This window comes from Ornithorhynchus anatinus, chromosome 2, assembly GCF_004115215.2.
Source record: "Ornithorhynchus anatinus isolate Pmale09 chromosome 2, mOrnAna1.pri.v4, whole genome shotgun sequence".
NCBI classification, from domain to species: Eukaryota; Metazoa; Chordata; class Mammalia; order Monotremata; family Ornithorhynchidae; genus Ornithorhynchus; species Ornithorhynchus anatinus.
In genome coordinates, this window is record NC_041729.1 from 44,124,221 (window position 1) to 44,138,652 (window position 14,432).

Sequence of the window (14,432 nt, forward strand, 5' to 3'; positions counted from 1 at the left end):
TTGCAAAACCATAAATTAAGCTGAATTCAGCTCATACCAGTAGATATTCCCTTCAGACTTCGAGAAGGCAACAAGAATTTGTGGATGGCATCAAGTAACATATTTTCACTGAGCGCAACTCGAAAGTTAATCTCTGTCATCTATGAAGTGCATCAGGATTCCTCAACTGTATATATTTTCGTTACCCTATTTATTTTGTTAATGAATTGTACATCGCCTTGATTCTATTTAGTTGCCATTGTTTTTACGAGATGTTCTTCCCCTTGACTCTGTTTATTGCCATTGTTCTCATCTGTCCGTCTCCCCCGATTAGACTGTGAGCCCGTCAAACGGCAGGGACTGTCTCTATCTGTTGCCGACTTGTTCATCCCAAGCGCTTAGTACAGTGCTCTGCACATAGTAAGTGCTCAATAAATACTATTGAATGAATGAATGAATGAAGGATTGACTCTATCAGCAGCACCATCTCTCAACACAAAGGACAGCATTCCTTTCAGTAATTTGGGGGAGAAAATACATTTGGTCGGGTAAGTATTTTGTTAAACTCACAAAATTAGCTTGGAAAAAGGGGAGAGATGGCAAGGTTAACTACTAAGGAATATAAAAAAGAAGGTGAAATCAAGTGCAGTGGCAGATAAAAATCGGGAGTGAGACCCATATTAGAGAGCGGAGTAGGGGAAGAATTCAGACACTCTAAGGAAGGTAATTCTAATTTCCGATTTTAAAATAAAGCTATTAATCCATGTCTACCACCTCTGTTATACTGTACTCTCCCATGCATTTAGTAGAGTTCTCTGCATACAGTAAGTGCTCAATAAGCACTCGATTGATCAAGTAGGAAAAAATTCACTGCACATTAACACATTCTTGATGAACCCCACTTTTAGGAAAAACCTAGTACATTAAACCCCTCTAGAGTGTAGGCACCTTGTGGGCAGGGAACAAGTCTACCAACTCTGTTATACTGTACTCTAAGCCCTTAGTTCAGTGTTCCGCAAGCAGCAAATGCTCAATAAATATGAGTGAGTCTAGTATATGCACCTCGACCAAACTCACATGCACAGCTGCTTCTTCTAACTCCGCATCATATTCTATCCAGCTAGACACGCATACTCAGAATACAGTTCCCTAATTCCTAACCATTGTTCTATATAAACTGTGTGGAGAAAACACTCGCTATTGGGAAAACTGAAGATGCTTTATAGGTTAGAGAGCTTGATTCTCAAGTGACATTTTCTGCCCACTGCATCTTAAAATCTTTTAAAAATGAAATTTAAAGTTTGTTTTGGAACAGAGGAAACTATTTCTCACAAAACATGAGAAGAAAATACAGCACCCTACATCTTCCAATGACTATACTGTATACTGTATAGTTACAGTATACCTCTAAAAGACAGAAATTCAAATTTCCTGCAACTCAAGTTAAGTAATGTGACAAAAGATTATTCCCTTCAAAACATACTTCTACAATGGACAAAAATCCATGGAAACTGTAAAACGTTTGAATATGCTATTATAAAAAAGCACTTTGGTATGCTATTAAAAACCTGCACACATAATTGTGAAGAAAATGTTATTTTAATACGATTTCCCCACCCATAATATCTTGTCTATACAACTCATCTCAACACCTCTCCAATTCCCAAACCACTAAATGCATCTACACACAATGTACCACCTTACTTAGTTTACACACATAGCAAATAGTTATATTTTTAAATAAGTATTCGTTTGCCCAAATGTACTTAATACGTGTGTGCAAATGCTCTTCGGGTCTGAGACGATCTTAGAGGGAAACTGAACCTATTTTACCTGTGTTGTTCAAGACCTACCTCTCAGTTGCATTTATGTAGGTACTGAACAATATTTTGATGTTGAAACTGTGGCAACCAGTATACCCCTTTCCCCCTGAATAATTCACAGGTTAATTTTTAGAGAGCTTAAATGACCATGACGAAAAATTAATTTTGCCTGCTGGACCTAGGCAAGACCGAGAGAAATTCATCAGCAGCCACCATACTGTTGTTCCACCATAAGTGCTTCTAAATCTCCAGATGCTTGTCCAGACCGCCCACTTCCCGAGAGTCAGCTGATGTGAGTGACAATTTCCCTCTGAAGCCTAAGAATGAGGTAGCCCTGTCTGCCTCATCCTCCTCAATGGCGGCCCTTAGCCAAAATCACCTTCTCAATAGCTGACCTATATTTCTGTAATTCAATCTGTGGAAACCCCTATCCAATTATTCATTTGCAAGAATAGGACACGGTAGCTAAATGACCTCCCCCTTAGGAGTGAAGAATCACTCTAGTTGACAACGGGTAAGTAGGTTTGGTTTGTGGAACTGGTCACCTTTTACAAACGTGAATCAGGAAACTGATACAGTTTGAGACCCAAAAGCAATTATAGTCCTGAACATATTGTATTATACTTTTCATTCTTTCCTCTGCCCCTTGTACACCAAATGAAACCTGAAGATGCAGAAGGGTTGAATATACAAATGACCTGTACCATAAGAGTTGATGGAGGGGGAGGGCTGGAGATGAAAATCTCTAGGGAGGTCCTTGCTGTCAGTGTCTGACACTTTCTACAGTGTGTGATTATAGGCCTAGAGGGAGGCATTTAACAGGTCTTTTTCTTAGATCCGCACCCTTACAATACTAACATCTGTACCTTTTAAACACTTGATATTTGCCCTATGCTCATTCCCACAGCAGTTCCGTGCATATTCACAATGTAGTTATTTATGTCTGTCTCACCCTCTAGACTGTAAGCTCCTTACTCGGTTGTACTCTCCCCAAAGCATAGTACAGTGCTCTGCACACAGTAAGTGCTCAAGTACGATTGAATTCTGATCTTTATTCAAGGAGATGAAAAGGGAGTTTGTTCAATTTAATCCAGTCGGGTCTAGGTGTGTGGCTATACTCTAACTCTCCATTCTGAGTAGCCTATTTAATTAATCTGCACACTGAAGAAATTAAGAATATTCGGTTCTTTGGTTCTTATATAGAAATACTACATCTCAGTGAAAACTGATGCTTTCAGACTTTTTTTGGAAGAAAGGAATAATAATAATATTACTAAAAATAATTGTACTTTTAAAATGCTTATTATGTGCCAAGCAGCTTACTAAACACTAGGGTAGATAAATGATTATCAGGTCCCATGCTGTCTAAATAGGAGGGAGAACAGGTATTGAAACCCCATTTTGCGGCTGAGGGAACTGAGGCACAGAGGAAGTGAAATGACTTGCCAAAGGTCACATAGCAGAAACACGGCAAAGCTAGGATTAGAACCCAGGTCCTCTAACTCTGAGACCTATGCTCTTTCCACTACACCACACTACTTCTCTAATGACACAGAAAATACCAAATTATTTTATTCCTGTCATACAAGTTCATAAACAGCATGGCTCAGTGTAAAGAGCACGGGCTTTGGAGTTAGAGGTCATGGGTTCGAATCCCGGCTCTGCCACTTGTCAGCTGTGTGACTGTGGGCAAGTCACTTAACTTCTCTGTGCCTCAGTTACCTCATCTGTAAAATGGGGCTTAAGACTGTGAGCCCCACGTGGGACAACCTGATTCCCTTGTGTCTACCCCAGCGCTTAGAACAGTGCTCGGCACATAGTAAGCGCTTAACAAATACCAACATTATTATTATTAAACAGATATAAGAAAACTATTTCAAGATTGGATGATGGAAATGTAATGAACATTCACAGCACTGTTTATCCATGATTTGTATTGCATTCACTTAATTTAGCCAGTTTCTGCAATCCTCCTGAATCCTAAAGAACTGAGAGAGGTTGGAGTCAGTACTGATCCCTGAGTTAGTCTAAAGATTTATGGATACTTGCCAAAAACTGAATAAAAAAGAATGAAGAAAAACCCCACTAAGATATGACAGATGGATTTATCCATTTCATATGCTACAACAGCCAAAATTACATTTGATATATTTAGGTACATAATTATCTCTCAGTTCATTCATTTCTAGAAATGGGATAGAAGCAAACTTTAATTCATTAGAATAATATTTAAGTGGATATTTTTATGATGCATTGAGTGGAAGAAAAAAACTGCTTCTTATTTTCATAGTGCCTTGTTTAAAATAAAAAAATCTCTAAATGAAAACCGTTTCTGGATATTGAATGGAAGAATGTTGATAATCAGAACTTACAAAAGGGCTCTTACAAAAGAGCTTGGGTGATGTCACAAGAGTGGTCCCCAACTATTACTTTCATGATCTATTAATTCTTACACACTTACTCCAGAAATTCTAATTTCATTTTTTTCTTCTCCAAGGGGGAGGAGGGAGACTATGGTAAGGAGTGAGGAAAGAAGCCTTATTGAAGGCACATTTCCTTATAGGAGGTCTTCCCTGACTAAGCTTTCATTTCCTCTTCTCCCTCTCCCTTCTGCATCACCCTTGCACTTGGATTTGCATCCTTTATTCATCCCTTCCTCAGCACTTATGTTCATAACCATAATTTATTATTTATATTAATGTCTGTCTTCCTCTCTAAACTGTAAGCTCGTTGTGAGCAGGGAACATCTACCAACTCTGTTTACTGTACTGTCCCAAGATTAATATACTGCTCTACACACAATGAGCGCTCAATAAACAGGGCTGACTGCAAATTACAGACAGACTTTAACTGGAAACCTAGATTATTCATTCATTCATTCAATAGTATTTATTGAGCACTTACTATATGCAGAGCACTCTACTAAGCGCTTGGGATGTACAATTCAGCAACACATAGAGACCATCGCTGCCCAATGATGGATTAAAATCAAGTAAATCATCCTCCCTTACAGCCAACCTGGATTAGAACTCAACTTTCAAAAAACTTAATCTACAGCAAACCTCAAAGAGCAAAAGTACTAGCATGCTTTGATCAACCACTGAACATTCATTTTCACTCCAAAACTTTCAGTATTTACAGTGAACAGTGATTAAAAGTATCATTAGAATTTAATAATAACAAATCTTGAGGCACTTCAAAGCAAATAAAAAAATAGATTTCAATACATTTATGAAAGTACTTTCAGAGGGGCAGCTCTGAGGAAAGGAAGTACAGGTGTGTGAGTTTAGAAACATTAGGCAAGGCCCTAGAACTTTTACAGTCCTAATTCACTCAGGTAGCCTAAATTTTACACTTCTACTTCTTTCAGATTGGAGAGAAAGCAGTAAGTGTGAGATCTTTAGACAAAAAAGCATCTATTAAAAATAGGAAATGAGGACAATAAAAAAGTGCTTATTTAAATCATTTAAAAAGTGATAGTACATGTAGCCTAGAAATGCAGTTAAAACAAACTGTAATACATTTTTTGCTACAAAAGGAAATTAACTTCCAAAATCTGCTCGTGCATGTTTGGACTCTACTACAGTAAAAATTTTGATTTCATTTTCTGCATAATTAATTCAATGAGGAAATTCCATACACTAAGCACAGTGTCCGGTTTGAACCTCACGCCTAGCTCCTCACTCATTTCCAGGGGAGGGAAAGGCCACAGTGTCTTGCACAGCTGATGAGCCCAAGTGAAGCTGGGCCCCGGCATATGAAAGGTGGAACTCGTAGGAAGCGAGGGAACCCGCTGAGGAGCTGCAGCCCAGCTCCACTGATGAGCTGCAACCCAGCTAAGAGTGGATAAGAGCAGATCCCTGATCTCCTTTCTGGTCAATCAGGCTCTAACTGGAGCAGAAGAAGCTGCTCCACCTGCCCAGGTTTTTTTTTCATGACAGATTTGGGTTTCTAGAAATGATAATATACTGAAATTTACTGGTGAATTGTTTGAAGATTTGCCATTTCTTCATTTTGTTTCCGGTCCCAATTTTTTCTAAAGACAAACACCCTTCCCTCCCCCAACCAAAAAAAGAGCTTACCTGTTGTGAACTGCCCTTTCAGTTTCTGAAAGACAGGATCTTGAGCTGTTGCTTGAGCTCTTCTAGCCAAGGACTCTGAAGCCGCACTGGAAAACATGGTGGAGACGTTCGAGACATTCTCCAAGCCCACGCCAAAGGTGCTGACCAATTTCTTGACAAAATTTAGGGTGTGGGGGGTAATTTTGGCATCGGAAACGGCTCCACTCTTCTCAAAAGCAACCGAATAGCATTTTGCCAGGCCTTGTTGTAGCTGTCTGAGAACCTAATTGGAAAAAAAAAAATCATATCTGCATTAAAATGGATTCCCTTAACATGGGAGAATATGCACTTGATATTTTGTAAGTTCAGAATGGGCAAAACTGAATTCCTTAAATAAGGCACCTAATAAGAGGCAATTTACCTCACATCATTCTCAAGAAAAGGTGATTTTACTCTCTCCAGTTCAGAGGGTTCAGGCCTTGTGCCTTCTCTTTCATCTTCTATTTAAAACAATAAATCATTCACATGATACCTTCTGTTTAGAGAAGTAGCCACCTAGGTTATCTGCCAGACCGTATATTTATTAAATACATAAAACCAAAGACTATGTAACCACTTCGGTACTTTGGACTATGTACAAATAATGTGCTACCCACACTCATTAATGTACACATGAAGGGTTCAAGAAAACCGAAATGTTTTACCACTTAAACGAAATCACCACATGGTGGTCTGCTCTCCGTCTGGCTCCTCTAGCCTGTCTGAAGTCTTCTGGTCACTCCCTGATTGCCTCCTGCTGTTGTTTAGAAAATCCCACCCAGAATAAAAGAGGAGGCAGTCGTCAGCCACCACCGAGGGGTAAATAAGCAAAGAGTGTATTTGGTTGAGCCCTTAATAAATGGATACAATTCTTAGTTCAGGTCCCATACCTCTTCGTGCCAATTTTCTCTGAACCAGACCATCTGATCTACAATGCCTTCCAAAGAGGACAGGAGAGTTGGATGCAGCTCCCGCTGCATGTGCATAATTCTGCTGCAGCGCCACATTGGTGCCGTGGCCCTTATCGGCCCCGGATCGGAGGCGGAATGGGACTGATTACCCACTGAACTCGGCTGCTGCTGTCCGGAATCTGCAAAGAAAACCCACGAGTGGAGGGTTAGCCACAGAACCTGCAGAGGTGCCACTGGGGCCATGTGAATGCTGAACTAAAATTTCAGTTTTAAATTTTAGATTGGGCTATTCAGGATCGATTAATCTTCAGTCTTACACATTTACTTTGTGCTCCCTGCTTTCTGAGTTGTAAATCTTCAAATACCCACAGCAACAGAGGTGAAGGCACTACCGAACAATAAAAGACAAGTTCTCCCTCCTACTTAACTCTGAGAACTCTATGTGGGACAAGGACTGTGTCCAGCTTGATTAACTTGTATCTACCCCCAGCACTTTACACATAGTTAGCACTTAATACCATAATAGTAACAAAATTCATAGGAATCTATATTTGGGAATTAAAAATATTTAATTTTGGCATTTCACCCAATCATACTTGAGTAAGACATTTCTCTAAACACCGAAGATTTGCATGAATAGATACTAATAATGATTATGGTATCTGTTAAGCACTTACTAAGTACCAGACATTGTTCTAAGTGCTGGGGTAGATGAAAGGTAATCAGATTGAACACAGTCCCTGTCTCACATAGGGCACACAGTCTTAATCTCCATTTTACAGATAAGGAAATTGAGGCACAGAGAAATTAAGTGACTCGCCCAAGGTCACAAAGCAGACAAGTAGAGGAGCAGCGTGGCTCAGTGGAAAGAGCCTGGGCTTTGGAGTCAGAGGTCATGAGTTCGAATCCCAGCTCTGCCACTTGTCAGCTGTGTGACTGTGGGCAAGTCACTTAACTTCTCTGTGCCTCAGTTACCTCATCTGTAAAATGGGGATTAAGAGTGTGAGCCCCACGTGGGACATCCTGATTCCTCTGTGTCTACCCCAGCGCTTAGAACAGTGCTCGGCACATAGTAAGCACTTAACAAATACCAACATTATTAAGTGGTGGGGCCGGGATTAGAACCCATGCCCACCTGAATATTGAACCATAAGGTATCATTTGTCTCATAAGGTCAACCTTTTAGGACGTTGTCTTCAAGAACTCTGAATTTGGGAGGTAGAGCCGCTCCCAACTTTAACTGTGGGGTGTTGTGGAGGTCACTCCTGTAGCTACACGAGGCTGAGAGGCAGGGACAACCTATGGTGTGAAACACTGCAACATGAACCACTGAGAAATAAAGGTGGTTGAGTGCACTGTGGTGTGGCAGAACCGACGGGAATTACTAATGAGTACGGATGTGGACCGAGGTAAGGATCTAACAGGAAGCAGACTAGACTGTAAGCTCCTTGTGGGCATGGAAATTGTCTGCCTTTCTGTACTCTCCCAAACACTTACTACAGTACTCATCACACACAATAAGTGCTCAAAAAATACGACTGGCTGATAAGTAGCAAGTTGGACTTGTCTAGGCTAATACGGGAAATGCAATGCTGGCATGCTTAAGGGAAATCTGAAAGGGAACACTGCTAAGACCAATGTGTAGAGCAATTTTTATTGCAGGCTGGACTTGAAAAAAAAATAAAAAAAACCCAACCCCCTGCAAAAACCCCACAATGTTCTGATCATATGACAATAATCGTAATAACAATAACATAGTAATAAAACTCCACTGATAAATTCCACCTGTTGCCCAGGAACTGAACTGTAGATTCTGCTCAGGGACGGAAGGGTAAAGGCTCTTTCAGATCTTAAGTTCCTGTGTGCTGAAGCCAAGCACTGTAAACAACACTATGCAGTTTGTAGTTCCAAAAATGCTGGTGTGGACAAGTGGAAGCGGGGGTCACAGTCTTAATCTCCATTTTACAGATGAGGCAACTGAGGCACAGAGAAGTTAGTGACTTGCCCACAGTCACACAGCTGACAAGTGGCAGAGCCGGGATTCAAACCCATGACCTCTGATTCCCAAGCCCATGCTCTTTCCACTGAGCCACGCTGCTTCCACAGTACTAAGCGCTTGGGAGAGTTCAAAACAACACAAATTGGTAGGGGCAGCAGAGTAACTGTAAGTTCATTGTGGGCAGGGAATATGTTGACCAACTCTGTTATACTGTACGCTCCCAAGCGCTCAGTACAGTGCTCTGCATATAGCAAGTGCTCAGTAAAAACAATTGATTGATTGCGAGTCAGAGGACCTGGGTTCTAATCCTGGCTCTTGCACTTATTTGCTATGTGACTTTGGGCAAGTCGCTTTACTTCTCTGTCCTTGAGTTTCCTCATCTATAAAATGGGGATTCCAGGCCTGACCTATCTCCTACTTTGACTTTGAGCCCCATGGGCGATAGGGATTGTCCAACCTGATTATTTTATATCTACTTCAGTACAGTGCTTGGCACACAGTATGTGCCTAACAAATGCCACAATTATTATGCTCCAGTCTCCATAAACAGGTCATGATATTATAGGTCCTATGCTGCCTGTCCCTGTCTAAGGGTAGAGATGTAAGAATTGGTTCAGTCAGTGAAACACCTGGGCAAGTGACTAAATCAGACATTTGTTTTTGGTTCAGAATTTGTTGAGGGGATTTGGGCCTGAAAAAAACAGTCGGAACCAACTTGGTGAACATGATATAAAGCATGAAGGTCGCTGAACGCAAGATGATACAGCTGCCTGAAAATCACAGGATGTCAGGGGAGAAACTAATAACTAAGGAAACAAGTCAGGGGAGTCAACCCTCTTGCATCAGCCGAGGATTTGAACAGGGGTTCTGGAAACTTGGGAAAAGGGGACAATGGAGAGAAGTGACAGCCCCTAATTCCGGAAAGTATAGCCTATCCCGAATTCCACTATTCCGAGGTGCCCATTTTGTTAGCTTTCTCTAGTTTGTGAATCATTCTGAATAATTAGTGTGAGTCCCATGTGGGACACAGACTATGTTCTACCTGATTATCTTGGATCTTATCCCAGTGCTTTGTACAGGGCTTCTTGCAAAGTAAGTGTTTGGAAACATTATCCAACCTTAGCATCAGTGACTCTGTGTCCTCTCCTGGTTCTCCTCTTATCTCTCCGGCCATTCATTTTCAGTCTCCTTCGCAGGCTCCTATTCCCTAACAGAGGAGGTCCCTCAAGGTTCAGTTCTGTGTCCACTTCTATTCTCCATCTACACCCAGTGCCTTGGAGAACTGATTCACTCCCATAGCTTCAACTACCATCTCTATGCGGGTTTTGCCAAATCTACAACTCCAGTCCTGTTCTCTCTCCCTCTCTGCAATCTCACAGTTCCTCTTGCCTTCAAGACATCTCTACTTGGATGTCCTCCTGACACCTCAGGCTGAACATGTCCAAAACAGAACTCCTTATCTTCCCACCCAAACCCTGTCCTTCCTGTGACTGTCCCATCACTGTAGACTATGGCACTACTAACCTTCCGGTTTCACAAGACCATAACCTTGATGTTATCCAAACTCCTCTCCTTCACTCAACCCACATATTCAATCCATCACTAAATTATATCTGTCCCACCTTCATAACATTGCTAAAATCTGCCCCTTCCTCTCCACCCAAACTCCTACCATATGAATACAATCAATCATCCTACCCCATCTGGACTACTGCATCAAACTCCCTGCTGATTTCCCAGCATCCTGTCTCTCCCCACTCCAGTTCATACTTCATTCTGCTTCCCAGATCATTTTTCTACAAAAATATTTAGGGCATGTTACCCCGCTCATCAAAAACTCTAGTGGTTGCCCATCCAACTCAGCAAACAAAAACTCATCATTGGCTTTAAAGCACTCCACCACCTTGCCCCTTCCTACCTCACCTCATTACTCTTCTTCTACAACCCAGCCCGCATACTTCGCTCCTCTAATCCTAACCCTCTCACTGTGCCTCGCTCTCACCTGTCTCGCTGCCAACGCCTTACTCACAACCTGCCTCTGGCCTGGAACTCCCTCCCTCCTCAAATAAATCAGACAATTACTCTCCCTCACTTCAAAGCCTTATTGAGGGCACATCTCCTCCAAGAGGACTTCCCAGACTAGGGCCCCCCCCCCCCCTTTTCCTCTTCTCCTACTCCCTTCTTCGTCACCCTGACTTGTTCCCTTTGTTCTTCCCTCCCTCCTCCAGCCCCACAGCATTTACATACATATCTAACATTTATCTGTATTGATGTCTGTCTCCCTCCTCTAGACTGTATGGTCCTTGTGGGCAAGGAATGTGTCTATTGTTACATTGTACTTTCCCAAGCACTCAGTATAGTGCTTTGCACATAGTTAGCACTCAATAAATACAACTGAGTGAATGAATAATAATAATAATTATATGGATGAGCTGGAATTGGGGAAATGTATTTTTTGCACACTGGTAGTACACAGCTATGCAGTACTGAATATTTCTTCAGAAACAATTCTTCATTCGGTCCCACCATTTGCCTTGCTATACACCCACTGAGCAGTCAAAGATACATTTCCAATAGTGATCTACCATCGGGACTTGGAACTAAATTCTTGGTGGAGCACAGTCACGATATGGTTATGGAAATGCCCACAGTTTAACTAATAGAATCATAAATTATACCTTTGAGAAACCTTGGGAGGATCACTCAATTTCATACCATTTGGTTTTTTGGTTTTCCCCTAGCATGCTTCCTTACACTTTTGGGGTTGATATTTGCAATTTTAAAAGGTCCTTACTTAAAATGTCCCTACACCTTTTTCCTTTATAAACTAACTCATTCGTGTCAACAAATACATCATGATATAGGTGATATTTAAGCTTCGGTTGGATAGTAAGCTTTGTCAACTATGCCCATTTCTCATCTTTATGGGTAAATGCCACCGGACCAAGCCAGAACTACCTGAAAGTGAATTTTTAATAGACTTCTTGGAATTTAAATGAATCATAATGCAACAACATAGGTCTAGAGTAGATACTGAAGCACATTTGATATTAAAAGATCTTCAAATTCTTTACAAACATCCCAACTTTGAGGGGTTTTTTTTGACAGCTTGTTGCAAAGGTAATATGAAAAGTAAGGCTGCGTGAAATCTCACCACTTTTGTAGCGTTCTCGTTGCTCTATTTTCAGTGTCAAATATAGAGTTCTGATGGGGAAGTAGACAGCTTGGGGATATACTCTTCCAACCTATTCAGGGAGATAGAGGAAACAGCAATCACCCTTTTGCTTCCTAATTAAAGGTAATCAGATTTAAAAAGAAATCGATCCTATGGCACAAGGAAATTAGCTTGAACATTTGTACACTGTTTGAATTAAAGAAATGACCACTGTCATTTAATCACAATATATTCCTGTTTCTTTGAACAAGCAAAGAGAAAAGACACTTTCATTATGCTATTAAAAAAATGCAGGAGATTGCAAGGGTGCATTTCTCCTAATTCTGCCTGGGGATTGTTAATGCAAAACCTATCGTATTGCCTAACAAATCAGAAAGTAGCAAAATGTGAGAGTACCAGGTTCAGCATAAAGATCTTACACACACAGTAGAAGAAAACAGACATAATGACACCAATTAGGTTTTAAATTTGACCACAATTCCCAGTAAGCCAAATCCTGTGTGATCGCTGGGCCCATTAGAAGTAACTAAATTCCTTATAAGCTGGCAGGGAGGTTAAAAAATGACGACTTAAAGTAAGGAGACACCATTTTCACCAAACTGAAGTTCTACGGCCAAAAAAGCTGAGTATACACTGTCTTTTTTTGTCTTTAAACCTAACTGCAGTATTTATGAAATTAAAGAAACAATGTATATTATAACTGCAGTAGAAAATGTAGGGTTATTTACAAAAATATAACAGTATTTAACATCAAAAAATATTAGACTGAATCTACATGATAATGGTTAAGAGCAAAATTAAAACCCTTAGAGACTTTCTTTTGAATGAAAAAATAAATCAGTTTGGAAGCTAACTTTGTGCAATGTGGACAGATAATGCTGAAAATGTTATCTGGTGGAGCAGCACGTTTTTAAAGATACACATTCAAAAAAAAAAATTCTAATTCTACAAAAATAAGACTGTACCAACCCTAAATTCCATCAGCTAGATTTTAAGCATAGCCACCAATTTTTCATTTTGAGTATGGGGGTGGAAACGGAGGCAGGCTTCAAAGACGTGACAGGTCCCAAAGCCGCCATTTGGAGTTTTTTCAGTCCTGACTAGAAATTCTTAGGTCCATCTCCCCATCTAGAGTGTAAATTTCTTGTAGGCAAGGAATATCTCTACCAGCTCTGTTGGTACTGTACTCTCTCAAGCACTTAGTACAGTGCTCTGCACAAGTATGCGTTCAATAAATACCACTGATTGATTGACAGGCAGTTGAAAGTTCTGCTCAAACAGCAACCTCCCTCCTCATTCCCAAGGACTTGCTTCCTACAACCTCATGAGACCGACACTCTTCAGAGTGGGGATTTGGTCTTTATATCATCTAGAAACCTCCTTGTATACTGTAGTGATCAATTATATTATTTTGACATATCACAGATCTGCTCCAAAATTACCTTTAAGCGGTCTAGTCCTAACCTTATGGAACATTATAACTGCACATGTATTTACACAAACATTCATACCTTTCATCATTTTACTGGAACCAAAGAAAGATTACAATTCCACAGAGGCAATGATTTACTAGACTGGTAATAAGATAATGGGAATTCATTTCATCTCGGAAACCAGGATTCACATGAAAATTATCTGCGCCCTCTTGGGGAGCACAAACTTTAAATTGTTTTGGCAAAGGAAACCTTGAAATTTCAAGGCTCTTAAGATATACTTTTAATACCCTGAGAGTACAAGCACCCACACAAATGCCCAGAAAAGAACGATGAGCAAAGAAAAGTAATGAGCTATACCACAACAATCCTACCTGACTAATAAGGTTCAAAAGAAGCTTCCCCTCTGATCCAACCAAGCAGGTTAACAGCTGAGGAATCCAGGCCAGCCACTGAATGGGTGGTACTCCAATACAGTATTTGTCAACTGCATCAGCTAATGTGTTTTTATCATCATCAAAACTCAATAGCCACAGGACCTAAAGGAAAGGAAAAAACATTTCCAATGGTCAAGTTTATTTCACACGCTGATGATACAAACCAAAATGAGGGAAATGCTCACCTGAGACATTTCGATGCGATGCCAATGAAAACAAATTAATGAACAGTACATTGCATCTAAGCTTATATCCACATGTCCTCTTGAAAAATGGAAAAAATCCTCAATTCCTTTAATTGAACTTAGTACTATGAAGTTATTTCATAGATGGAATTTCATTTAATCAGTCAGTCAACCATATTTATTGAGCACTTACTGAGTGCAGAACATGGTATTAAGCACTTGGGAGAATACAATATAACAATAAACGGACACATTCCCTGCCCACAATGACCTTACAGCCTAGAGGGGGAGTCAGACTTTAATAGAAAGAAATTAAAGATATGTATTTAAGTGCTGGGGGGCTGGGGGTGTGAGGAATAAAGGAAGCAAGACAGGATGACGCAGAAGGGA

General features: G+C 40.5%; 1 protein-coding gene across 7 annotated transcripts in view; it reads right to left on the reverse strand.

Annotated features, from left to right (window-relative positions):
- Nucleotides 1-14,432, reverse strand: part of LOC100080669 (transformation/transcription domain associated protein) — a 161,312-nt gene that overhangs the window by 22,147 nt on the left and 124,733 nt on the right. For all 7 annotated transcript variants that reach the window (XM_029058767.2, XM_029058766.2, XM_029058772.1 and 4 more), the window contains 4 exons: nt 13,795-13,959; nt 11,967-12,057; nt 6,793-6,992; nt 5,885-6,146 (listed from right to left, as the gene is read on the reverse strand). In XM_029058767.2, the coding sequence (XP_028914600.1) occupies nt 5,885-6,146; nt 6,793-6,992; nt 11,967-12,057; nt 13,795-13,959 (718 nt within the window). The remainder of the gene's footprint in view (nt 1-5,884; nt 6,147-6,792; nt 6,993-11,966; nt 12,058-13,794; nt 13,960-14,432) is intronic.